Below are 27,985 nucleotides of genomic sequence, written 5' to 3' on the forward strand. Positions count from 1 at the left end.
ATGCTGTTTGTAGCGAACACAAGGAAACAGGAGTTTATTGTACAGCAATATGAAATAGAGAGATGCTAAAATTAAAGCTTAATTTACTACCACCACCCCATACAAAGGGAGAAATTAAGATTAACTATAAATTGTGGTATTCTGAATTCAATAGGCAGTGCACAATGTCTCTAGAAACCCTGTAATACAGCAGGAGGATTTAACACTGTTCTGTTCTTTCAAACAGAACCATGAGACCTTTGCTTTCTTCTGGCACCCAGCAAACATTCCTATGTGATACTGGTCGTTTAATCTCCTGAGCTGCTGCCACACCTGACTGGGGTAATCACTATGGCTAAATGCTTCTATTAAAAACATGTCTTCAGATTTTGGGAAACTCCCCAATAGCTCTCAGCTGGGGGCTTTATTTTAAGGGAAGCACAAAATTTAGCTTTCCAAATCATCTTGTTTAGACTTCCACTGATTTTGTGCTCAGTACTGCTTTCAAAATCAATCTCCAGCTCTGATCAGGATCCAATGTACTATGAAGTGAGTTGTGTTAGCCCTCAAAACTGAGAGGGAAAAACCTGAATGGGAACCTGCTTTTAAAGCTGAGGAGAATTTCAGTGGTTTGGTATGGTGGTCAGCATTTCAAAGGGGAAAAAACATTCTAACGGATGAGTGCAAGCTTATTGTGTGGGCCGAAGCATATATTTGGTCCCCAGCCGTCTGTTTTGATCTCTCCTCTCAATTTGTGTTCTTCAAGTAAGCATTCAAAATAATACTAAAAAGAGTCTTACAAGTCACCTTACTTTTCAATTTGAGTAATATGAGTGACTTTTGAGTAATTTGAAACCCTAAGTGCTGGCTGTAGCTCAAATCTGCAAGTTCTTCCCTCTCCAACTGAAGACCAAATAGTACCTGGCACTAATAAGAAGTATTTCTTCTTGCTCTGTTATTGCTGAATCCCTAATATCACATAGATAATATTGGGGATATGTAGAAAATGTACAAGGAAATGAAATAAAATTCAGAACATTTAATCAAATAGCAGTATTCACTGACATGAGTACAGTATCCAAATCATAGTCATATTGATTGTTGTCATATATATATGAAACACAATCCTATGGAAACACACCTGTGCAAGCTCTGCTGAAATAAATGGGAATTGGGCAAGTATGCAGTCATTCTGTCTTCATATTTCCTGCAAAATAAATTGCCCTGTTTCCAAATATGTTTCCTTTTTCATCTCAGTCCTGAGCAGCTCAGTTAGTTGAGCCCTCCAGCCACACAATTACTGACACTGTCTCCTTACTACAAAGTAGAGGAAATGCCAAAAAGCAATCTGAAATGACTGACTGCAAAAAGAGGCCAGAATGCCTGTCAATGGCTTAATTAAAACATAAATATTCCACGCCAGCCAACCCATTCCCACATAACCCCATTTATTACATTCACTTAAAAAAATTAAAATAAAAATTAAAATATAACAATATTTTAGCAGTTTTAAGATGGGAGGCGTGGTCCATATTCTGTGTTGTTAGAAGCATGTCCATATAAAATATTATGGCCCAAGTTAATGTTCTGCACAAATCTTTCTCCAAACTGCATTAGCCCTTATTTATTTATTAAACATTTCTATGCCAGAGTGGCACCCTTACACTAATGCTTAATAAGTACTATTTCTGTAAGTGGGCTTCATCACAAATCTATGCTGCTAACTTGTTTATAAAGACTTGCTTACCGGAAGGGACTAGACGTTGGAGTAGTGCTTCGTCCGGTGACTGGAGGTGTGCCTGGTTTAACATCAATGCCACTTCCAAAAGCTTTCAGGTCCATTTCTGACATCTGAAGCAAAGAAACCCAACCAACTTACAAAGGACACAAAATTACACACTAATACTTTCATGGGACACGGGTGGCGCTATGGGTTAAACCACAGAGCCTAGGACTTGCTGATCAGAATGTCGGCAGTTCGAATCCCCGTGACGGGTTGAGCTCCCGTTGCTCGGTCCCAGCTCCTGCCCACCTAGCAGTTCGAAAGCACATCAAAAGTCCAAGTAGATAAATAGGTACCGCTCCGGCGTTTCTGTGCGCTGCTCTGGTTCGCCAGAAGCGGCTTAGTCATGCTGGCCACATGACCTGGAAGCTGTACGCTGGCTCCCTCACCAATAAAGCGAGATGAGCGCCGCAACCCCCAGTTGGCCACGACTGGACCTAATGGTCAGGGGTCCCTTTACCTTTACTTTCATGAAGGGCCCTGCCATACTCATTTAATCATCTTTAAAATGGCAATAGGAAATAGGAAACAAGTTCCACACCTACTCCAAAATCTCTTGGGGGGGGGGAGCTGTTGACATATTACGGTTCATACTCTCATATTCCATGTGACACAAATAATTAAAATCCTCAGCTAGGCAAAATGAAAGTTCTTAAGCACTCTCTACCAATACTCAGTGAATCTCACCAAAAGACTTATGCGTAACAGATAAAGGAGTCACTGAGCATTTGCTTGGTCTCTATGGGACTTAGAAGGTGGTCTACAGGGAGCCCCAACAATTCAGTGGAAAATCAGTGGCTTTTTAAAAATAAAAAATAGTGACCCCACCAAACACTTTCCTCCACTATTTTCCAAAGTGGGCTTCCTCTAGTACTCCCAGGTAATTTTCAGTAGTATAAAAAGAACTGGAGTTTCTAACACACCATCCCCACCCCTTTGGAAACATGACCTTTCCTCCCTTTTTTGCTTATGGGTCCACTATTTTTAGTGCTACTCTGTGATGCCATTGGCTCACAGCTGGAGAAACAACACAACTGTGGTTCAGAGTATAAGGATGCTTGGGGGAGGTACACTCACTAAGTAGCCAAAAGTCAAGCATTTGACTGTGAATGTGAACCACCATAGGATACAAAACCTCCAGCCTGTGGGCCAACCTTAGCTTACCAGGGAGTCCAATTTGGCCCATGAGGCTATTTCCCTCAAACTACTCACTTGTCCACCAGCTGACAACATAGGGTGATGTCAGCTGATGGGGAGAGAGAGAGAGAATTCAATGCTTCTGGCTGATGTTTTGCCAGGGGGTTTCCCTGCAGGGTATGTGCCGGGGAACTTTGGTTGAATTAGTTTAATTCTAAACCAATTCCATCCACGTTCAATCTCTTCCATTTGCTATTTCCTCATAAACTGGTTATGGTGCTACAAGGACTACGACGTTATCCCTTTGGAATGATTGCTAAACAATAACCATGGCATGCCTGGATATGATGTGCATTGGTTCATGCTTTCCTGCTGCCATTCAGCAAGATTTAAGACACAGTCACATTTACCTTCCCAGTTATAATGCTGTGTTGAGCTCCAGCTGGAATTAGTCCTCTGAAAGGCTGGCCGACTTGTGCTGGCCGACTCAGATTCTGAGTCTGAGGCTGTGGTGGCGTGTGCTGTAAAGGAGGCTGAAGGGACTGTGGAAGAGCAATTAAAGGCTGGCCTGCTGATCCAAAGTTGGGCAAAGAAAGTTGTGATCCTGGTATAGGTACTGTCACCTGGAGAAAAACGCAAGAATGATTTAGACACACAGATGCTTCAATAGCTAAAGTGCATCATGATTAAATTGCCACTTCTGAATACTGTCGAGAAATATACACGTGTTGCTCTCTATGTACAGCCAATATAATTTGTACCTTTAGTGCATCTGAACAGAAAGAATATACACATTTTTATCCTTTGGAGTTTTAAACCTGAAAACATATGGGCAGCATCTGATGATTCAGAAAGCAAGCCAGAGTAGGACATGGTTCTTAGTAAACAGAATTCCCTCCCTGTCCTTCTCCTGTAACTTATGTTTTCCCTATCTCCCTCATTATTCCCTGTAAAACTGAGGTTTCAGAAGCAGGAATTGGGTTTTGTGGTGCAGAAAGCAGTAACTGAAAGCATTTATTTCTTGGCCCTGATGGAGAAGACATGCACCATACAAGCTCAAAAGGACAACGCTGTGAGGACACAATAGTGGAAGAGATGTAGTTTCTTCATAGCCATCTTATTTGTGCGGGGTAGATTTGCTAAAATTCCACCCCCCCCCCACCTGGTATTTTAATCATGGCCCAGCCATTTCTCTGCCCCTAATCCTCAAGTAAGCCACGGAGGTATATGGACTCTAGCTAGGGAGAGTACACTTAGGGATTGTGTCATACAGGTTCCACCAAGTGGCCAGAGTACCAATAGGAACACCAGTCATATCGACTGGAAATGTTCCAAGAACTCTCAAGAATCCATATGAATCCATCAGCTTCTGTGGTGGGAGACCATCTTCATGTGTCCCCTACTCTGTGCAGAGAAACAGGAACGCGAGAAATGTAAATCTCACCAGGAAATGAGCTTAAGACAAGTGTCTTAAAAAATCTCAAAACAAAATAAAAAAATTCCTTCCAGTAGCACCTTAAAGACCAACTGAGTTAGTTCTAGGTATGAGCTTTCGTGTGCATGCACACTTCTGCTCATACCTAGAACTAACTCAGTTGGTCTTTAAGGTGCTACTGGAAGGAATTTTTTTATTTTGTTTTGACCATGGCAGACCAACACGGCTACCTATCTTAAAAAATCTCCTCATCCAAAGCACCAAATCTATACCCTGTTCCAATCCAGAGTGTTACCTGCCTCAGGGTGGGATCATAACATATTGTGACAGCTCTATTGTTGTCATAGTAGCTGTGAAGTCCTGAGACACCAAAAATGAGCTCACTATGGATGCTGAAAATCCACTATTAAATTGGCATGGCATCTAGGGTCCACACATTCAAAGGGAAGGATTGAGAAGAGGCTTAGCAGTGTATTTCTAACCCCTCATCTGTTCTGTCCAGCCCCCATTGCAACCTCTCTTGTGTGTCTGTAATGACTTCAGTGATGGTGTCCTCACTGGATAACTAGACAATTAGATACAAAATACCAAAATTTAAAGTGCTATGTGCATAAAATATTAAACGAGATATAAAAGATAGCAGTATCACTGGCAATGTAGTTAGAAGACAAACTACACCCTCCACCAAACAATATACCAAAATATCACATAACATGAAGGGGAAATTGCTCCTGGCTACAACAGGGCACAAGCATAGTTCTTAATTTATCCACTCCAGTTGCAGACCGTATCTAAATACCTTATTCTGATATTACATTTCTTACTCAGAAGCAACCATTCTCTGCTCTCATGTAGAGACTTCTGTCTTTAGAAGCAGGGAAATTCTGGTAAACATACATACTATGCCCAATTCCCCTTGCAACTCTGCAATAAAATAGAGCCTCCATTCTTGATCCAAAAGGGATGACCTCTTTTTTATTATTGTCCCACCAGCCTAATTTAAAGATTTATCTCTTGCCTAGCAACAGTGGTGGCCTCCAATGCCACCACTGACTGCTGAGCCATGGTTTGGAGTAATACTGCCGTATGATCTAATGTAATATACCAAGTAGCCATTATTCAAAAGAGGCAAGCTTATGAAATACTTTTAGGATGTTCGCCTCTATAGAAGATCAGCACATCACTGAACAAACTGAACTGAATGGGAAGTGCATGCAGACATTCACCTAGTGCTCCTATTCATTTCTATGTACTCTATGTAGAAGAAATGCCTATGTAGTTTACAGATCTGCCCCATCTTGCTAATGTTTAGATGCCATGAACAGCATGCATAGGATTTTTCTAACAAATCCCCAGCAGAAGCACTAGGGTCCTGAGTATTTATCACCTGATCTTGGAGAAAACTATTCTCTGAAACCACATTATGGTTTTGCATAATGGAAGATCAACTTCCTAGCTGTTGACTCTAGGATCATAAGAAGTTTAACTGGAGTAGGGTAAGGACCACAGTAAACATCACAGTGATCTCTAGACAAAAGGTGGCTTGATTTTTTTAGAGCAACACCTCTGAAGAAGAAAAAAGAAAAAGAACACTATATTATTATTATTTTAAAGAAAGTTTTATTCTGTGTTAGAACTGTTTTGGGCTGCTATATTGAGAGAGACAGCAACTTCTCTATAAAAGAACACAAACTATGTTCTCAAAAGAACATTCTCCTGTCAGCAGACAATGGTACTACATGCACCACAAGCACACAAACAAACACATATTAAATATAATTGAAAGCAATTTACCGTGCCATAGTTTACCTGCTGGAGAGCACTGGGAGACGGCGCAGTGTTATAGAAGCTAGTCTGACCTGGTTGCTGAACCTGTCCAGAATACAAATTTGAGGCCTGGGTAAGAGTAGCTCTGGCCTGAGAAGAGAGAGGTTAACATTTTCTAGGTGACTAGCTAAGCAAGGTTAATTTAATTTGAAGAACAGAACAGTTGTATGACCATTTCATTTTAGATTTACTCTTCTCTGTATGCTGCAGCAGGAATGTTGCTGAGCTTTAATTCCCATCAGCCCCAGCCAGCATGCCCAACGGTGAGAGCTGAAGTCCAAGGACACCTGGAGGGTCACAGGTTCTCCACTCCTGCTATAAACATTTCCACATTTGGAAAAGCAGCAAGCGTTGATAAAATATGTCCCAGATTTAATTGGACACATAACTGCTGCTATGTATAATCTATATTCAAAACAGCTGAAATACATCACTGCCAAATTGGGAGCAAGGTTCTATAAAAAGTGTAAGTTTTAATGGGTGAATCAGGACTGCATCAGGGTGTGCAGGACTCTTCCATACATCGGTCTGAAATTACCAGAAACCTGCATGCTCTGTTCCACTTTTCCTCCCTCCCTGCTACAGTTTGGAAAGAAGGGGGTGGGGAGAAGAGGTGTATTTGGGGAATCATATTCAGGGTTTGATGGGTTCCCTCCAAGTGTGGGTAACATTGTGATCTGTCCCAGGTGTCTATGAGTCACCTACCATTAATTACTCACAACGTCCTGGAGTGTCACTGTGTGTAAATGAAACAAAGGCTGCAGACCCAGCTGCCTGGTGTGGAGGGCCACAGCAGCTCCATGGGAATGCTGGCTGTTGACACCAGCCCAGTACAGCAAGTGTTCAACAGTATGGTGCCTCAAACAACTGAAGCACTATGCATAATAATACACATGAGTTGGGCTGCAGCTCAGTGGCAGAGAATCTGCTTTGCACGCAGAAGATTGCAAGTTCAATCCCTGGCATCCTCCAGTGGGGCTGGGAGAGACCCCTGTCTGAATCTGAAATGCTGCAGAGCCGCTGCCAGACAGTGAACCACTGGCCTGACTCAGTAGAAGGCAGCTTCCAATGCTCATATGACAGGGCACAATTAAATAAATGCACACCACAAAAACTGGGAAGGCTGCTTGGATGATAGGGCAGCGAGTGCCTGTGACAGAAAGGATACCGTTACCCTGTAGCTCAGAGGTTTTCAACCTTTTTGAGTCCATGGCTCCCTTGACCAACTACATTCTTTCTGTGGCTCCCCTGTTGGGAAACACATTCTGAGCCTCAGAAGTCCAGTTATGTCACCCCTTGCCTGCAGAGCCGGGTACTCATTGTCTCATAATGCAGAGTAATTTCCCTTTTATATACACTCAGAAGCAGCACAACCATTCCGTTTTGTTGTATTAAAGCTCTTGTTGTATTAAAGAGGTGATTCCAACTTTTCAGTTACTTTTCTGGGGAGGTCTGACTCTGACCTGGAGAAGATGTGTATCAATAAGCTGGGAGCCTCCTAGTCCTGAAGCTTGACTCAGTTGATGCTCATACAAGATAGGAATAGGTTGAGTATTAGATGTCTGCTGAAATGCAAGGCTTGACTGTGCCTTGGCAAGTTCCTGATGCTGCACTGCTGGGAAGCTGTGTAAGGCTGTGCCAGAAAGAACCACTGGTGACGGCTGAGACAGGCCACTCTGCATAAATGCCTGCTGGGATCTATAAAACAATAGTGCCCTGAATTAGTTAAGTTAATAAAACGTTATTAAACTACAAAAACTGGTTTCATGATTAAAGTTTTAATGTGCACTAGGCATAAAACAAGGAGAAACACACAAACATATCATATACCCCCTTATTACAAGAAAAAGATTACTAAGGGGGGAATCCATGCAAATACTCAAAATTGACATTAATTTTAGACTTTTTTTGGTCTTGTTTACAGAACTGCAAGAATGGTTCTTTCTAGAAACTGTAACACATGACTTAAAGCCACTTCGCCAGCAGTTGAATAAAAGTGTCATAGCCAGGGAAACAGATTATTTCAAAATCTAGCACAAAAATGCACCACACAAGTTGTAAGAGCATCAAATTTACAATGTTTCAAGCAATTCTGATCAGAATTGCAGAGGAAACCTAAACTGGACAAGCACAAAGGACTGGCAAGATTCTGAACAGGCAGAGAAATGACACTTCATATGCCACATCTATCCTACTCCCACCTCAGAAATTCTAAGCCTCCTTTTAGTCTAACATTTTCAACACTTATCCCTAAAGCACACAAAAATCTAAAAATGAATGAACTTACTTTGCATGAATTTTTAAATTTTAATGTGGACTGTTTAATTTCAGAACATTTTCTGGACATTTTCAGAACATTTCATAAAACAGTGCAGTTTTCACAATTCTTACACCAATGAATACAAATGAAAAAAATGTGTGACATAGTTAAGAGACTAGAACTAGAAACAAAATGTTAACCAAGAGGTGTTGCTTTCTACTTACCTATAAGGCTGCAATGATGAGTTAAACAATTCCTGGGCTTGGGAAACAGCAGGTGCTGCTCCTAAACCCAACTGAGCTTGATGCTGCCCTTGCAGAGGTGCATATATAGGGATTGGTATCTGCTGAACTGATGTAGGCTGTAAGGAATAGAATTAATTAGACATCCAAGCAAGCAAACAAACATCAGAAACTGCCTTGTGCTCAGTCTGTCTAGCAATTCTATTCTCTTGAGCTGGCTCTCAAAGTTCTCAGTTAAAAGGATGCCTTTTCAACCTGCTTCTTGAAATCCTTTAACTATAAATGCTGTGGATTGAAACTGGGAGTTTTTACTCACAAAGAAAGTGCTCTGACACTGACCTATGATACCTGAACTAATAATGGTGTGTGCATCTCACTAGCTGCTAAAAATATCAAAGGAGTGGGAAGTACCTACAGATTCTGTGCAAGACATTTGGCTTGCAGGAACTGCAGACTACAGAAGGTACCCCAGTTCTTGTAGCTGATGAGCTTAATCTTTCACAGTAGGATGCCTCTGCTCTTTGAATACACAGTTAAAAATGTTCCAGTATGACCCACCAGCTGTGACCACAACTCAATGGTTTAGCTGGACAAGGACATTCAAAATGGAGAATGGTTGAACTCTGATTTGGAATACAAGAGTCAACATGTATTGTTATTAAAAAGCAAATATGCCACCCAGTCAATCCCCATAGTACCTGTGAGAGCCCTGGCTGAAATCCCTGCTGCTGGGCCAGTGATGGAGGAGCCAGTCGTGCATGCTGGGTACCAAAGAGATGGCTTGTATCCATGTAGAAAGCTGGAATTTGAGCTACAAAGTCATAAGAGAAAAAAATCAGTAGCACAGCACATGAGTTAACCAAAAAATAAAGGTAATTGATACGCCTAGCTGCTAAACAAATGCTTGGGGGGGGGGGCATTTCAAAGGCAAGAGAAAAAGACTGATGTAAACTTTCAAAAAGAGCATTTGTGTTTTGTTTACAAATACTACAACATTCAATACAATTTGTTGGGAGAAATGAATAGACTACAAAGTTGCAATCATGAAAGTAACCAGAAGATTTAAGAAACACTGAGCTTAAATTTAGTCACCCCTACCTTTAAATAGAAAGAGGAACCATTTATACCCAGATACAATGCAAAGAGACTACCTCGTATATTACCTGCTGCCGACTGAGACACATAGACCTGTGGACTCTGCTGCTGCTGAGCAATTAGTGATGGCATACAGCTTAGCTGGGAAAAGTGACCAGCAGATGCCAAATTGCTTGTCTGTAACTGCTGTGGCTTCACTTTACAAATGTTGGGTGGATCAGAGGTTGTGGTTGTTTTTGTACTCAGTGAAGAGGTAGTGTATGTTCCAGCTCCTAAAATTACAACCAGCAAAGCACTGCTTTAATAGTTACCAAAATCTAACATGCTTCAGTAAGCTAGTCATAAATTTGGTGTACCCTAAGTAAAAATGCAAGTTGCTAACTACTGCAGTACTTTATTCAAACATTCTACTTCTGTACTATTTATTTACTTATTTATTTAATTTCTGTCCCAACCTTCTTTCCAAAGAAGACCAGGAAAGCTAAGAACAAAGCAGCAAAATATCATCAGAAATTTTAAAAGAATACTTAAAAACATTATGAACACCTAGAAACATTCAAACACAGTTAACGTATTCTTACAGGTAATACTTTCAAGGTTGCTGAGAATAGTATATTTCAGTCATCAAATGCTTGGGAGGTCTTGTCATGGATCATCGCCAACCAGGCAACACCCAGACATAACACTAACAGGACCTTCCATGCCAATTGAAGGGTGCCTACAGGAGGATTTGCCTAAAGTAGCTTCACAGATTACTTCTTCCTGTATGTGATGGCCCTAGTTGGCCCCCAAGTCTGTATAACAGAGGGATGTGTTGGTAATAGTGGTGGCCGCTCATTCTTATAGGGTCACATTTCCTGGAGACTTGTCAAAGGACTAGCATCTTTTGAAGTCTCACAAGGTCCCTTTACTCAGCTGGCATTCTATGTCAGCATTAGGGTCAGTATAGTATTCACACATAGTGTCCCACCCAGGAACATGAGGGTGAAAGGTTGTAAACAAATTAAAAATGATGATGATGATGATGATGATGATACACCACCATAGGACAGATACAAGAGAATGATACATATAGCCAGAGTTTCCTTTGCAGTTTTCAGGACTGCTTCTTCTATAAATGAGGGAGCAAATTGTTTCCCTCCCCGCTCCCTGAATGAAGAAGCAGTCTCAGCAGTTGTGGGAGTTGCACTAGTAAAAACCAAGCAAGCCCTGGTTACGTGCATAATTCCCTGACATGAGTTTTAAACCACTCTTTTAGACTGCAGTTAACTTTTTTCAGTAACATCAACTGCTTTATTCTTTAAATGTTTCCTGGGAGACACTATTGTATTATGAGAGGGGGTGAAGTATGTCATGAAAATGTAACTCCTCTCATCTTCCACTCCATTATGCCACTTCAAGGAGGCTTTATTCTGTCAATGAACAGGCATAAACAGCATCCAGAGTGAGTAATTTAGACTCTGATGTACAGGCTGCGACCATTTTGTGCGATCATTTTAGCCCTGCCCCATTGCATCCCTGTTCTGGATTAAGTAGCATGTTCACAGCTGTTTCCTTCTGAATATACCAATGTTCTTATGTGCTTAAAATTACACATCACGTGTTAAACTTTCTTAAAAATTGACCAACAATCTACTGGACAAATACTACTTCAAGTGCCAAAGAGCTACCTGAGCCCCTGTGCGAGATTTGTAGACGCGCTTGAACCTAAATACTGATTTTCTTCCCCAACGTTCAGTTGTATTAAAGCTTGATCCATAATTAATGGGCTTTCCAGTGAAATTCATGTACTGTAGTAAAACCTTATCTGAGCATCTTAGGCGGAGGAGGAAATCTTGGAAACTTTCAGTTAGAGGCAACTCTCTGTTTGCATTCCAGGCATTCACATGGGTCAGTGGAGCGCCTGTCAGCCCACCCTACTATCCCCCATCCTCTTTCAGGTTCAAAATGACATGTTCATCGGTGATTGCGTGTCATGTGAACACGTGCGAAATTGTCGCCACCTGTATTATGGTTTAATTACGTTATCTCTATAGTCAAGGTAAACTAACCAGAGCAGGCAAGCTGAGAACAAGCTAGTTATGTGTGTTGCTTTTAGAATAGAGTTGAATAATGCAGAGAGTTAAACAGAACTGGAACCTGAGTTTGCTTTTACCCTCTTCCCTCCCTATCCCTTTAGTGTCATGTCTTTTAGACTGTGGCCAGGGGCTGTCTTGCCTTGTTTCAAGGGACTGTATGCAAGCCGTTCTGGCAGTCTTTTAGACTGAAGGACTATGAAACTTTCAAGGAGATGAGTAACTAAATAACCTTTAGAAGACATCTGAAAGCAGCCCTGTATTGGGAAGCTTTTTAATGTTTAATTATGCTTTTATATATGTTGGAAGCCACCTAGAGTGGCTGGTGCAAACCAGTCAGACAGACTGCGTAACAACAACAACAGCAACAACAACAACAGCAAGGCTGTAGTCCAAAAGTTTGTACCTGACAATGAAGTTGTAGGTGTAACTGAAGCCACAGGAATGGGAGGCATTGATGCACTTGAGAAAGAGCTGTATGTACCACTGGTTGGTCCACTGCTACTGCTGCTGCTTCCACTGCCACTGCTGCTACCACTACTACCACCTACTGGAGATGCTGATGATGTAGCTGGTGAATTCTTCTCCCCGACATTTGGTGAATTCTCCCATGCTTTGCGAGCAGACTCCATCTAGTCAGAAAAAGGAAATGGTTCCACTTTGAAATACAAATTTAGCCCATTTAATTTTCACAGTGTCTTATTTTCACTTTCTCTCTCTAGATAGCATCCATACTCCTCTAGTTAGCTGCCAGGGAAACTGAATTGTTTTAGAATATTAGAGGTATAAATTGTTTTAACTTTTTCAAAAAACATGGGGCAAGCATACAGCAAAGGTTAGAGCCAAGTGTGAATCACTACTAGCTTTGATACATTAAAAAAATATTTTCTCAAGAAAACCTTTTAGAAGTATTCCCCAGCTATTTAATCCACATATTAAAATTACATTAATGGCACCATTAATCTAACATGTTTTACACTCTAGATCTGAATCTCAGGGACCCACAAGTATGCAATATGAACTAAGCCAAATGTAGCACAATCCTGCACATTGACCATAATACAGTTTTTGAATACCCCGGCGAATCGTTTGCTTTTTATACCACAGTTTAGAATTTGCCAGTAACCAAAACCAGGATTAAATAGGTTTAAGTAAGCTGGGCTATAGTGGAAAAAGTCAAAGAAGAGATTTGGAACTACATTTTCATTAACTGCCTATCACTGGGCTTGCTTTCAAGTATAAAAATCTGCCCAAGACACGTGTCAACTCTTCATGGTTCTATATTGAACCTACCACCTCAGCATCTCTGAGCAGTTCTGAAAAATGCATAAACCACCATATTAATAGTACTCATACCTAATGAGGCATCATAAAATTGAACAGATTGTTACTTCTCTGGAAGTTGTATTATATTTTTGCAGTGATTGAATACAGAAACAGGTGATGAAAATATACAGTTGCAATCAAAATTATTCAACCCCCATTGCAAATCAGGTTTATGATCAAAATTTACAGACTTTCAGCTGTTTGCAATGAGCAAATCAAACAAAAGCAATTGAAATAGCTCAACACAATGGATGCTTCAAGTGGTTTCTCCAAATTTAGCTCACATTGCAGCTTATACTATCTTCTCCAGTCTCACTATTATTCAACCCCTTCATGTCAAGCATCTTAGTAGAGCAGCCTTTTGCTGCTATGACCAGCTGCAAATGAGATGCATAGCCAGACAGCAGCTTCTGGCAGTGTTCCTGAGGAATCTTAGCCCATTCCTATGAGCAATGGTCTCCACTGCAGTAATCTTCTTGGGGTTGTGTGCTGCAACCGCCTTCTTCAAATCCCACCAGAGATTTTCTATGGGGTTCAAGTCAGGTAACTGTGATGGCCACTGTAGAAGCTTCCAGGACTACTTCTGCAACCAAGCCTTGGTGGAATTTGAGGTATGCTTGGGATCATTATCCTGTGGGAAGGTCCAGTGATGCCCTGGCTTCAGCTTCCTCACGTGAGGACAGCATGTTTTCTTCTAAGATTTCCTGATACTTCAATGAATCCATCCTGCCTTCCACATGCTGCAAGTGTCAGAGGATGCAAAGCAGCCCCAGAGCAGAGTGTTCTTTTCATTCTTCTTCCTCCAAACATAGTGCTGATCCATGGGGCCAAAAAGTTCCAATTCTGTTTCATCACTCCACAGAACAGTATCCCAAAACTTCTGTGGCTTATTTATATGATTTTGAGTATACTGGAGCTGAGTTTTCTTGTGCTTTTGGTTCAGTAGTGGTGAATGTCTTGGAGTTCTGGCATGGAAACCTTCTGCACTTAGTAAGGCGCCTTACCGTGCTCGCTGGAACATCAGTGCCTGCTGTCATCAAGTCTTGCTGCAGCTCTCTTGAGTCACTTGAAGGTTTCTCCCAGCCTGCCTTCTCAGTATTGTGGTTGCTGCCTCAGATAGCTTCCATTTTCTGCCCTGTCCAAGTAGTGTAACCACTGTTCCTTTTAACTTTTAACTTGCGAATTATTCAACAGTGTTTCTGGGAACATGAAGTGCTTTTGCTATCTTCTTGAATCTTGCTCCTTGTTTGTGAAGGGCGATGATATCTTCTCCTATCTTCTTGGACCATTCTCCATGAAATTCATATTTCTAACATGACCTATTTATCCGTATTTCTAACATGCAGCCAAATTTGACACTCAGCAAACACCTAGCCAGCTCAGGTATTTCATGTGTTCTGGCTCAAGCACACCTGTTGCAACTAATGAAGACCTTGTTCAGCTAAATAAAGTGTGCTTGAGACAACACCTGTTGTATTTGTGCTGTTGTGAGGGATTCTATTCAGAGGGGTTGAATAATAGTGAGATGGGAAAAGCCAGTATAAGTTGCAATTTGAGCTCAATTTAGAGAAACCATTTGAAGCATCCATTGTGTTGAGCTATTTCAATTGCTTTTGTTTGATTTGCTTATTGCAAACAGCTGAAAGTCTGTAAATTTTGATAATAAACCTGATTTGCAACGGGGGTTGAATAATTTCGATTGCAACTGTATACTGTGGTTCTTAAATTATGGAAGAAATATAGCTTAGATCTTCATTACCGTTGCCTTCTTTGAATCACTTCCAAGATGCTATGGCACTTAAAGGCAGCCCATGCCCTGTACGTTGCCCTCACCCTTCTCCCATGTGATCAGTTGGTTGCTTCTAGCAGCTGCCAAAATTACCCTGCTGACTATCAATTTCAGCTTAAAAGTTCAGCCTAAAAAACCCTGGCATTTACTTCCTTCCTTCCTGGTGTTTAATCATCTGCTTTGCGCTCTTGTGCCACACAGTGAGTACTGAATGACTGCCACCACTGCTCTTCCTTTTAGTGGAAGAGGATGGTTGAGTTTGGTGCAGAAAATGGCAGGTCACCCACAGCTGTGGCCTCTTGCCTGCCTTTGAGCTAGAGCCTGGCCTGGCCTGATAACCCTTGCCATTGCCCCAACAATCCTTCTAACACCAGTAGGAAATGCAGACAGAGAGTGCAATTTCAAAATACAGCATGCTCTTCAAACCTGCATAGGACAATTAGGAGAATACTGAAGACAACCCATTGTATGTGTAACCACGCCCTGCAACCTGGCAATTGCAACAATCCAGCCAAGATGTCATGAGAGACATGCTGGTTTTGCCCCCCACAAACTGTAGGAAACATTTTTGTCCACTAGTGTGTGGTCCTCAGGGGAAAATGTTGCTTATCCCTGCTATGGCTTTCAGAAAAGTAACAATAAGTCAGTCTTCAGATGCCACAGGACTTGTAGTTGTCTATGCTAGACAATTTTTATGGATAACCACTTTTGATCATGAGATTATGTATTATATGTATCCGTTTAAAATCAACCCTATTTTCTAATGCAACTGTTTTCAGCTACAACGCATGCTGCAAATTAGCATCTTACTGGAAATTAACCCAGACAAAACTATGTACTGGTTATTAAGCGTATTTTATGGCATTTAAAGCCTCCCCCCCATTAAGTTTAATATAAAATTATATCCCTAGGTGTAAAATATTCCAAATACTGCACAGAAATATCAAATCTACATTGCAGAACACAAAAGGTTCAAATGTAAAACCTATTTTAACGACAATAGCATGATAAGAATCCATAACAAGACATTAGATACTGTTCATAATACAAGTGCTACCTTCCTATCGTCCTGCCTGTCCACATTCACAACAACAAATTACATGCAAACTTTATACCAAATACCCAAATAGTTCCTCAGACTAAACAGAACAAAAAGGCACATTACTTTATCACAGAAATGCTTTCAGCTGAATACACCCACAGAGGCACAATAGTGAAGTTTAAATGATACGTCAACATGAAACAGATCAGAGAGGAAAAAGGCAGCACAGCCATGTCAATCTAAGCAACAACTGTAATAATTGTTGAGTGTAAGCTCTGTTGTGCACATTTACTTTACAAGCTGCTTGCAGCCCAGTGCTATGTCTGTTGGACAATTTCCATAAGTATTTTGAAATGTGGGCCACGTCTTCAAAAATTCAGTCTAGTCTCAGCTGATATATACATATGATGTATGTCAATCAGACAAGAACCCCACCCTCTAAAATCTGTAATCATAGGAGGCATGTTCCTATTTGGAACCTCTCTCACAAAAGCTCTATTTAACTGAGTTATGCAAACACATGTTCTACCACTTTGCAGAACTGAGAAGAATTGGTATCAATCTGTAAATAATGCTACTGAGACTCACTTTGCAGCATGAGATGCACAATATAGTCCAAATGAACACTGTCACCTATGAACACTACCTGGCTGCCTTCACACACCTACCTCACACCATCACTAAAATGGTCACACCAGTTACCACTTAATAGAAAATATTAAGCTATCAGCAAATTCTAACACTGCCAGTCTCCTGCACAAAGTGTGCTGCATCAGCCAGCCAATATACATTACATATTGCTAACCTCAACAATAATTGCTCAAAACAATACAAGCTATTTCACAGAAAGGCATCTGGAACCACCTATCTATACATAGCTCATTTCCCATATACTCTCTATAGGAGGGGGAAATCACAATCACCCTAATAAGTCCTATCTGACATTCTGATGTGTATCCTGGGATTTGGGTGGCAAGAGTCAGCCAATTGCTGTTAGTTACAAAGTGGGGTCAAAGAAATGTAATGAACCCCCTTAGAAACAATTGTTCTAGTGGTCTAAAAAGCAAAAACTGCCTTTTTGGTCTCTCCACTGAAGTTTGCCAGCAAGATCTTGATGAAGTCTTTCCCCTGCATGCAAGAAAATGACCCTTAGAGGGATGTGGTACATACCTTGAGGGTGAGGTCCACGGTAGCGGGAGAAACTGGAGTTAGGCTGGAGCTCTGTTGTAGAGCCTCCCTCCTAGGGAGGGGAAGGGTGTGGGGCAGGGGCACCTGAAAGGCAGGCAACACACATCACATTCTAGCTAGGTCTATAACAAAAGCCCCAACAAAAGCAAGAGCTCAAGCAATGCCGCTGAACTAAATTGTCTTTCAGGTGCAAGCATTTAGCAGGGAAGCTTTAACATAAAAAGGACAAAAAAAGATCTGACAGGAGGGGGGAAAAGACTTTCTGGTTCACAGTCATGGCTTGTTGACCATTTCCTTTTGGATTTAATTCCAAAAATTAAATTCAGGTTATTGTAATTCCCCTACACTGATTCTCACAGGACTCATTAAAGAAGTAGAATGATGGTCCTCAAACGTTGAGAAATATCCTCCTTTCATAGTGTCACAGGTGCACAAAAACTAAACTACTGCAGGAATAGTACAATTTTACTTGAACTTAACTAAGTGCAATCAATAGATTTTCCTGAAGACTCAAATATAGACAAAACAAAGACATTGATGCTCTTCTTACTCTTGGCCATTATCAGTGCTCTTACAATCATTCTTACAAGATACTGCCACAGAATGGAATTAAGCTAGTTTAAAGAATGAAGGTAGATGAAATTTCCAAACCACACATCTAGGAGTAAATCGAACTCCAAAAATACTGTACACAAAAGTCATCAGCACCCAAGAATTACACAGTACTCCATCATGGACATAATAATCAACCTCAAACATTTCAAAACGTTATGAACAAAAGGGATGACAAAGAAAGCCACAAACACCGCCATAAAGTATACTTAATAGGAAACAATTCACTAACTGGAAACTCTCTTGGAGAGTCGTTCAAATCCTGCTCTCCTTCAAACACAAGCAACATGGTTACGCCAGAGATGGAGTCGCAAAACAACAAAATAATAAGCACCAGGATTCCATAAGGGGACACTTTCTGTTGCCAGACAGCATTTGCCAAGGTGTACCATCAATCAAAGAACGCAAAACCAAAGCCTTTGCAGACTTACCAAATAAAAATAAAGGTACATTGGATAAAAGCATTTAAATTCAATAACCACTGCCATTATTCTGCTCTTAAAGTTCTAGGTTGCTTCGCTCTTATTTGGCATCCACAATTGGTTTCCAGAGTTATTCACAGAATATTTAGGTGTCCACATATTGCAGTAGGAAATAAGATACTAGTCAGAAGAACCATTTGTAGAGGACCTGTACCACTTTGCCGAGAAACACGAGACTAACACACAAACAGAATGGTTACAGTTCACATTGTATGCCACGTTATTTAGAGGTCATCACCCACACACTTCTCAATTTTGTGTGTGTGTGTGTTGCTTTTGCTTTTTCAAGCCCTTATAAGATGAACAGAAACTTGCCTTCTCTCTTGTAGCTAAAGAGATATATCTCACAGAGCCATGATTTGGCAGTGAGAAGCAACTTCATGGGCTCATGCTTTCACCCCTCCAAGTTGTGCATGCCTTTTCCACCCTTTTCAGAGTTTGAGAGAAAAATAATTTCCCACAATGTTTTAATTGGGCAGGCCATCAATCCAAACCAGGGACTTAGACCCACTTCAAAGCATGGCTCCAATCTCCACTTTGCAGACAAACTATGGTTACTGCTAACCTGAATTATCCAATTTAGCTGTCAGCTGTTACAGTAATCTCAAACAGTGAAAGAGAAGGTGAAGAAGCAGACTAATCATGGGGGTGGGGGAGTAGAGAAGAGGAAGAAGTGTGTGATCATAAATGGATGCTCCAACTGGCTCCATGGCATATGAATTTACTCTGCAAGTGATATTCTTGCACAAAAAGTCTGTTTTGTCATTTACATGCTTGTCCAGAGTAATGCCTACTAGCATAACACAAAAAGCCGATGTCAAGGCTACGGTGGGAAGGGTGTGTGTGAAAGACAACAAAGTAATTACTTGAGTAAACCCTATTACTATATTACGATTGCAAATATGATCTTCAGGATTGCGCAATATAGATGTAGTTACCCTTAACAAAATTCTTCCTGCATGTGTGATGAGTCATATTTTTCAACATGTTCACTTCATGTTATATAGCAGATTGGCAATTTTGATATAGAAATAAATTCTAGTAAAACTAAAGTATGTGCAGGTGCTGCTACTGGAATGCTCATTACACAAAATCTCAGTTATCTGAACACAAAGAATTATGCCCAAACCTTGGTACATGGATGGCTAATTCAGATACCCAAACAGTCAAAGTTTGCCCATTTCCTTACTTGGTTGTGTTTTGCTGGACAGCAGCAGCCATTTCAGGCACAAAGCATGGAGGGAGATCAGACAAATCAGGGAGCAGGAGAGATCAAAGAAATATTTTTTCCTTTGTTTGGCTTTTGCTGATTGGCTGCAGCAGTTTCAGGCAGAAACAATTAAGTGATGGAGGGAGGGAGATCAGACAAATCAGGGAGCAGGAGAGATCAAAGAAATAATTTTTCCTTTGTTTGGCTTTTGCTGACTGGCTGCAACAGTTTCAGGCAGAAAGCATGGAGGAAGAATAGATAAATCATGGATTAGAAATGTTTCCATAGGAAATAATGGAAATCATCAGCTCATTATGCGAATGCTCAGATCACAAACTGTTTCCTGGGAATGCATTGTGTTTGGAGAACTGGAACCTGCATGTAGATGATGCACTGGAAAGGATTATCTAAGTAAATCCCTCCTGGCGTATTGGAGATGTCATGACTGAATGCTCTCCCACCTACAGCTGGGAAGGTAGCACTTTGGAAAAAAGAGCTAGGCTAGATTTCTTCTCAACACACAGCTTTCTACAGGAAGGGAGGTGTGTGTTTATTTTTAGTGTGGAGGGTGATTTTATGCAAACCTCACCTGTATTGTATATTCTGAAATCAGACAAGCCCAAGAGAGATGACACCAAGTAATCCTTCTGAATGTGTAGTGAGAGCCTTAATGAACCTAGAATTAACTATTCTGTGAAAATCTTAATTGCCATAACAATATGCATTTCCTTACCACATGGTACTGCACACACAATATGCTAATACAGTGGTACCTCGGGTTAAGTACTTAATTCGTTCCGGAAGTCCGTTCTTAACCTGAAACTGTTCTTAACCTGAAGCACCACTTTAGCTAATGGGGCCTCCTCCTGCTGCTGCGCTGCTGGAGCACGATTTCTGTTCTCATCCTGAAGCAAAGTTCTTAACCCGAGGTACTATTTCTGAGTTGGTGGAGTCTGCAACCTGAAGCGTATGTAACCCAGGGTACCACTGTAACCCTATAGCCTAGCTAGCACTGATTGCTCAAACCACTATTTTTTCCACAATTCTTGAAAGCTTCTCAAAATTCCATTAAGATGAAACACCCATGTTCCACTAGCCTTTATCTACAAGGTCTCTAACATTATTTTTGCATTGTTACTGCACAATAAAAATTACAGAAGATCTGTATAGCAGAGTTTTAGCTTTAAATGCCATGAAAAATAAAAGTTATGTTTAAAGCTATGCTTAAAGTAACCAATAAGCTTACATTTGTCACTAAAGCCTCTTCCATCTTTGCACTGCTTGTAGCCACTGTACTGGAGTGAGAAGAAGGTGCTGTATAGTCTGTTACAGACTCCTGTAAAGAAAAGAAGTTGAAGAAGCTGACCTATACAATAACAATACCCTGTAAAAAAGAGAGCTTTAAAGAGATGAAAAAGCTAAAATAAGTTCTCCATTCACAACTTCATTAACTAAACTGTCATATCACAATAAAGCATCATAAATAACTTTACATAACTTCATGATCCACAAAAAAGGTACATGAATACACTTATTTTTACTTAAGATAAGTTATAGGCCACCTTAAACAGCAAACTCTCTCAAGGTAATTTCCACAATAATAGAACAATGCAATACTTTCAGAATACCAAACATGAATGAAACCAGCAGTAAAAAGCACATATCCAGCCCCCCCTAACATGGCTATAACCTAAAGCATCAGCAGCAAGACAGCACAGCAAATGGATTAAAACAACATTCAAGTGAAGGCCATCAAAACCTGGCAAGCTCTTAATGCCTTCCTAAGGACCTAAGGAGATCTGGCTGGACAAAGCCCTACTGGTACTGAAATCCAGAACCATGAAGGTACTACAGAAAATGCCTGCCAATTTAATTGTTCTTGAAGGTTGGCAGGTAAGATGGCCTCCATTGCCAACACTGGAAGTATCGGCAGACTGGTATGGGGGCAGGCCTTTAAAAAACACACCAAAAACCTCAAATCCAACCATTGGCCCTCCAGCTGTTGCTGAACTATAACTCTCATCAGCCCCTGCATGGATGGCAAATGGCCAGCAATGACGCAAATTGTGGACCAGCAACAGCTGGAGGGCCAATGGTTCTTTTAAATGTCACCACCAGCACTTTAAATTAGGCTCAGAAACACACTAGCAACCAAGTGCAGTTTCAAAGCTTCACATGGTCTGACCACCTAGCTCCCATCAAGACACTGACAGTTGCATGCTAAACCAGTTGAAATTTTAAAACTGTCTTTAAAGGCAACCCCACAAGGAGTCCAGCCTGGATGTGACTAGAGCATTAACAACTGTGGCCACATTTGACCTCTCTAATAGGTACACCAGCTGAAGCTGATAAAATGAGCTCCTGGCCACCATCACCTGTGCTCTGCCTGCTAGTGTATAGTACACAAGAACTCAGAAAGTGTGTACTTGGTTTTTTAGTGGGAGAGCAACTCCATCTAAGATCAGTTGTAAGGAGCATGTGATCTCCCTACCTACAGATTTCAATCTTATCTGAATTTAATTTCAGCTTGTTTACCCCCATCAGTCCAAAGAAAGCATCTAGATACCAGTTTAGGAACTCTACAGCCCCCCTGAAATCAGAGGACAAAAAGGAGGGGTAGATTTGAGTGTCACCTGCAAGCTAGACATTGCTGCCAAAACATCCAGCTGATGTCCCCCAGCAGTTTTATGCAGATGGTAAAAAGCATGGGGGACAAGACAGACCCTTGAGGCACCCCACAAGGCACCATGGGGAGAACTGGAAGTCCTCCTCAACCACCTTCTGAAAATGCTCCTCAAGGAGGAACTGGAAATGTTTAATTACGAATTACTGAGTGCCCCCTATTTTTCAAAAGCCAAGTCACGAACCCCCTACTTTTGAAAATTTTGATAACTCTATGGTAGTTACCTCTGCAAAGCAATGTTCTGAACAAAATGTGGGGTAGTCCCTAATAAGCAAAGGATTTTAGGGATACTAAAAAACAGACTAGGGCTGAGTGATACCTGGTTTTTAACATCGTGATATATCAGCAGCTAAACATCACAATATTCTGATATATCACAATGTCTGAAATTGGAGATCAGGCGTGGGGATGAGGGAAGGAGCAGCCATGGAGATCGCGCAGGTAGGGTGTGATCATCATGTGATATTGGCAGTCCCTTGAAATTGGCTGTCCTGTTCTCCCTCGTATGAGGAGCAATATATTGCTGTGTATTGCCAGGTCAAAATCGTGATTGCGGTGCGATTTCAAAAGAGATTTTGGCCAATGTATTGAAAAATTGCTGAGCACTAAAACAGACCATAAAATCTGACAGATCCAGAACACTGTTTGGCATAAGCTATTCACTAGGCCAATCAAGGTTGTTTCTGTCCCAAATCCAGGCTGAAGCTGAAATGGGATCTTCACATGAATGGTGGTAAACAAATTTAATAAACAAACAAATAATAGTAATTGGGATGGATCCAAATAATCAGCATCTTCCTTAGCTACCCGGAGTTGATATACCACATCCCACTCCAACACCATGACCCAAAATAGCCAATGTGAAAGTGGACAATAATTGTCTGAAGCCATAGGATCTAAAATGGCCTCCTTTAATACTTTAGTTTAAACATACAAATGTATATTGACTTTCCAAGGGTGGATAGAGGTGACTGTTAAAAGCCATTTTTTCTTCTTCTTCTTCTTCTTCTTAAGTCTGAACAAGACTATTTGGGAAAATACTAAAATATTTAAAACTACATGACATGGAACATGCTTTGAAGTTCCAGGCTGTTTTCCTTGATCAGTTGAATAGGTTTAGGAAACGTTAACTACATGACTAACTGATGCTCAAATACTTGATTATTGTAAGGCAAGACATTGCCTGAAAGAAGATTTCCACATGCATCAACTGAGAAGAAAGTAAGAGGACTTCTCCCATATGGAGCAGAGATGGGGAAACTTTGGCCCTGTCATTAGGTTTGGATGCAATGCTAGGTGAAACAATGGCTTAGCTTTGGGGAGCATGGCAGCAACATGACTATGGGAGGAGCAAAGCAGCCACATTTTTCTCTCCAAGTACCCACATGTTCAATCATTCATGCTTAGCCATGGTTTGGCTTCATTTTTGTGTGTACCAGAATCCATGAGCCTATGAAACCATACATTTTGGACAGTTCTTGAAAAGTCTTCAAATAAAAAACAAAGGAAACTGAGCGAAAGCAATGCTGAGAACACAACCCTGTTCTTTGTCTTATGCTGATGTTTCCACCCTATGACTTCATTCTGGAACTAGGAGAAGTATGAGGAAACAAAGCTTTAAGCTGTTTCAGCTTATTTCAGGGACTTGTAGCTGTTGTTACTTTTCTACTAAAGCAAATCTCCATAAAACCTGCATGACGCAATATCTGAGCAAGAACTTAATGCTTGGATGCCTTCACTTACTCATAGCCATTTTTTAAAAATGGGTACTGCAAACTTCTAGGATGAAGGCCACAGAAAGAGTTCTGCTCAAGCCAGCTTCTCCATATTTATGAATATTCACTATATATGAATATTTATCGTATTTATAAATATTCCACTCAGGTATATCTAAATTCCACCCATTCAGCACTGATTAGTTAACTTAAGTGGACATTCCATTTGATTCTTACCTTTTGGGTTGCTCCAAACTCTGAAGCAGTCACGGATATCATTGTTCCTATTTCAGTACCAAGTTCAGCAGCTGCTTTGCCTTCTTTAGAAGTAACAGGGTCTGGACTTCTGACTGCAGTAGGGCTTGACTTCTCTTGCCCCTCAGGGTCCCCTTGCTGAGCCTCTTTTACTTTCTTGTTCTTTAATGACCGTTCTTTCCCAATGGGACCAGGCTTGTACTCTTTGTTTTCTACTGGACTCAAATCTGAAAGCTATGCAATGTATTAAAAGATTACTGCCTCTTCATTTATTATGTTTGTTATTATATAACCTATATTCCACCCTTCCTCCCTCGGCTTTTTTTCAGCCAAAACTTGCCAGAACACAGTTCTAGCACATCTCAGGTGGGCACCATTACCATTAAAAGAGTACAAGGGAAGTGTTCATGGTGAGCTCCGGCACCTCTTTTTCTAGAAAAATAGCACTGCTTCCTCCCAAGGCAGCAATGGGCGGCAAACACAAACCTGAGAAAATACAGTTAAAACTAAAGTATAAACTTTAGTTACAACTACAACTGGGCCTGAAACCAGACACAATTAGATCTCTATAACTGCTTACTCTAGTCAAACTGCAGCTGGCTGGTCAGCATGGCAAGGTGACTCTTTTAAGTCACCTTGCCATGAACGGAATATTAAGAGACTGGGTGGTAGTTTCTTAAACTTCTGGATCCAGGAAGGTTTAAAAAGGGATGCACCACTGCCTCTTTCAAGATGCTTCCCATAATTTCCTTTGTAGGAAGGCTTTGACCACTCCCCCAGTCTAGTCAATCCCTGCTACTAGATTTTACCAGTCACGGGCAGAGATCAAGAGGGCACACAGTCAGCCTCACTACTGTGCCCTGTCCATGTCCTCAGGCTACAACAACAGAAACTTATCCCACAGGCTGTAACGTGATGGTGCTCTGGCATAAAGTCTGACATAGATCCGAGTGATTCCGCCCATAAAGGGATTCACAAATCTCTCACAGTAAGCTATTGAATGGTTAATGAAACAATACCGGTCTGGATAAGTCAATTTACTATTCTATAAAGCTCTGCTGGGCATTCAGTGATGATATGCTCTCTTTGCCACCGCCACTGTCACGTGGTAGGTGGAGCTATGTATCTGTACCTCTGTTAGGTCAGATTTGCACTGGGATCTACAGGAATCCACACATCCTACGTTTTTTGCTAGTTTTTGGAATTGTTATAATTCATTTTTTCCAGGAGTGAAGTACTGGATTGCAATTCATTATTCCAATAAACAATGTAAGAAAGTATGTTTCAATTTTTATTATCCTGGAAATGCAGCAATTTCTGGTGCCTTATAATTTTTTTTTTATTGTCTATTTTTCTTCTTCTATTATTTACTTATTTAGGTATTCTTGATGCTCCAGTGTCTTAAGTTGTATTTTTGATTTTCCTAGATAAATGTATAGACTTTGGAGTGAGTTAATTTGTTTCAGTTATATCAACAAGCAATCACAGCAGTTTTTGACATGTGGCAGTTGATTTTGTGAGCACCCCACATAAATATTCAATTCTCTCCCCCCCCCCCCAAATAATCACAAATATGTTAACCTGGATACATAAGCATAGAAGTTTGATTAGATTTCCTTTTGCTGGAACACATGGGCACAAAAATGCAGCTTCTAAAATGCTTCTGTAGTTCATGAAAGTTGGAGAGTTTCACTTACCTTCTGTGCTTTTATAGGTCCTGCCCGGGGCTGCTTTTGCCTTTGCTCCTTTGGTTCCAGAAGCTTCTCTGAGGTCTTCTCTGAAACTGGGCCAACTTCACTGTCACTCCCACTAGATGCTGGAGCACCAAACTGAATAGTTTCTATTCCCAAATCAATTCCACTTTCTTGCCCAGCTGTTGTTCCCTAGTAAGGATCCCAGAAAGTTTAGTTTAACACAGGCACACTTTTGTTCCACACTGCAACATTCAATTAAGTAATTCACCATAGCTCTAATGTTATCAGCAAGTTTATATTACAGTGGTGCCCCGCAAGACGAACGCCTCGCAAGACGGAAAACCCGCTAGACGAAAGGGTTTTCCGTTTTGGAGGTGCTTCGCAAAACGAATTTCCCTATGGGCTTGCTTCGCAAGACGAATATGTCTTGCGAGTTCCTGCGGGGTTTTTTCCCTCCCCCCCTTTTCCTAAGCCGCTTATCAGCTGATCCGCTAAAAGCCGCTAAACCGCTAATAGCGCTAATCCGCTAAGCTGTCAATGGGCTTGCTTCGCAAGACGAAAAAACCGCTATACGAAGAGCCTCACGGAACGGATTAATTTCGTCTTGCGAGGCACCACTGTATAACCATTAAAAATTATATTTCATATCAATCAGGTTTTATTTAAGCTATCAGATATTGGTTTGAAGATGTAACACCTGTAAGCTAGCTACCTACTAACGAGTAATGGCTGTTTTACCTGTGAAAACTAGTTACCCATTTGACAAAATGGATAATGTGTTTCGCTCCTTTTCACTTCTAGCCACTGACAAATTAGAACACAGCTAACAATAGATGAGAACATGTCTGTTCATTACCTCTGGAGATGGAGCTGATCCAAATGATGTCAAAGGCTTGTTCCATGCACTGACTGAAGGAGGCTGGGGAGGGCTAATGGGTCCCACTATAAGTCCAGAGAACAAGGTGGAATTAGAACAAAATTTGATAGTATAAGTGCTAATTGCAAACTAACTATGATTCCACCCCCTTACATAAAATTAGAGCAAGGCAGCATGCTGCTTGCTAAGAATTCAAAATATTTTAACACGTTGCATGAAATGGTAAGAGAACATTTAGGACAAAGTATCCCAGTTATCTGCTCACAAAGAACACATTAGTAAAGTGTATGCTAGGAGTTCAGCAATTCTATTGCTTCTAGATTGATTTCTATATTATCTACATCCTCCTCTCAAGTAGTAGAGGCCAATGAAAATAAATCAAAAGTTCAGGTGGATGGCATGTGTGGGGAGATCAAATAAGTTTTTCATTTTTGGTTAAAGCTGAAATGCCTAAAAATACCTACTGGCATTAGCCTAGGTAAAAAAAAAGCTCATAGAATTGTAGAGTTGCAAAGGACTCTGAGGGTAATCTAGTCCAACCCCCTGCAATGCAAATGAACAAAGATATGTCAAAGCAGTAAATAATTCTCAACAATTCCCTTTTAAAAAGTGTCCACATAAAAGGCAAATGGCAGGCAGTAAATGTTTTCGCAAACATTGGTTAGGCCTACGCATACATAAGAACAGTGAGGTCAGAGAAAGGAGGACTGAGAATGGGTATACGTGGACAAGCCTTGAAGTTCTCCATCATTATAAATCACTTCACAGGACAGCTTATCTACGTGGAGGTTCCAAAGCATCAACCCAAGAGTAACTGAGGTGCCCAGGAAAGGTTGGTTGTCTGTTACTCAAGATTTCAAGCACACATTTTTTTTCTTGCATGTCTTACCAGGAGGGGGAAAAATTGGCTTGCTTACATTTTTTTGAGATGTCATTGAGGACTGTTGTAGGTGGCACTTTATTATCCCATAATTCGGTTCCTACAGCGTTATGAGATGGTGTGTTCTGAAGAGTTTTGCTTGTTGCTGTATACTCGGTGCTGCTGTTTGCTGCACAGGTTGCCTGGGGTTGCAGCTGAACTGAAGTCTGTGGACTTGGAATCTGAGACACACACTGCAGGGGGAGTTGCGGTTGAGCCTGAGCCTGAACCTGCTGAGTGGCAGCTGCGGCTGCTCCTGTCGCCTGCTGTTGCTTTTTGGCAAACCTGGGTGGTAGTTTGGAATTTGGACACCTTCCTTTTTCATTTGAACTCTTTTTGGTCCAGACCTAAAAATATGTA

General features: G+C 41.0%; 1 protein-coding gene across 13 annotated transcripts in view; it reads right to left on the bottom strand.

Annotated features, from left to right (window-relative positions):
- Positions 1–27,985, bottom strand: part of PRRC2C (proline rich coiled-coil 2C) — a 75,450-nt gene that overhangs the window by 7,156 nt on the left and 40,309 nt on the right. For 3 of the 13 annotated variants that reach the window (XM_081866700.1, XM_081866695.1, XM_081866694.1), the window contains exons 19-33: positions 27,624–27,972; positions 26,686–26,771; positions 25,833–26,018; positions 24,118–24,369; positions 20,729–20,818; positions 17,161–17,262; positions 12,240–12,465; positions 9,827–10,030; positions 9,362–9,474; positions 8,646–8,782; positions 7,625–7,859; positions 6,129–6,251; positions 3,310–3,522; positions 1,727–1,830; positions 1,121–1,186 (exon numbers count right to left, since the gene is read on the bottom strand). In XM_081866700.1, coding sequence (XP_081722826.1) covers positions 1,121–1,186; positions 1,727–1,830; positions 3,310–3,522; positions 6,129–6,251; positions 7,625–7,859; positions 8,646–8,782; positions 9,362–9,474; positions 9,827–10,030; positions 12,240–12,465; positions 17,161–17,262; positions 20,729–20,818; positions 24,118–24,369; positions 25,833–26,018; positions 26,686–26,771; positions 27,624–27,972 — 2,486 coding nt within the window. The remainder of the gene's footprint in view (positions 1–1,120; positions 1,187–1,726; positions 1,831–3,309; positions 3,523–6,128; positions 6,252–7,624; positions 7,860–8,645; positions 8,783–9,361; positions 9,475–9,826; positions 10,031–12,239; positions 12,466–17,160; positions 17,263–20,728; positions 20,819–24,117; positions 24,370–25,832; positions 26,019–26,685; positions 26,772–27,623; positions 27,973–27,985) is intronic. The other 10 variants (XM_081866697.1, XM_081866704.1, XM_081866696.1 and 7 more) reach the window with 8 other exon arrangements.

Source organism: Podarcis erhardii (assembly GCF_964252035.2).
Source record: "Podarcis erhardii genome assembly, chromosome: 6".
NCBI lineage: Eukaryota > Metazoa > Chordata > Lepidosauria > Squamata > Lacertidae > Podarcis > Podarcis erhardii.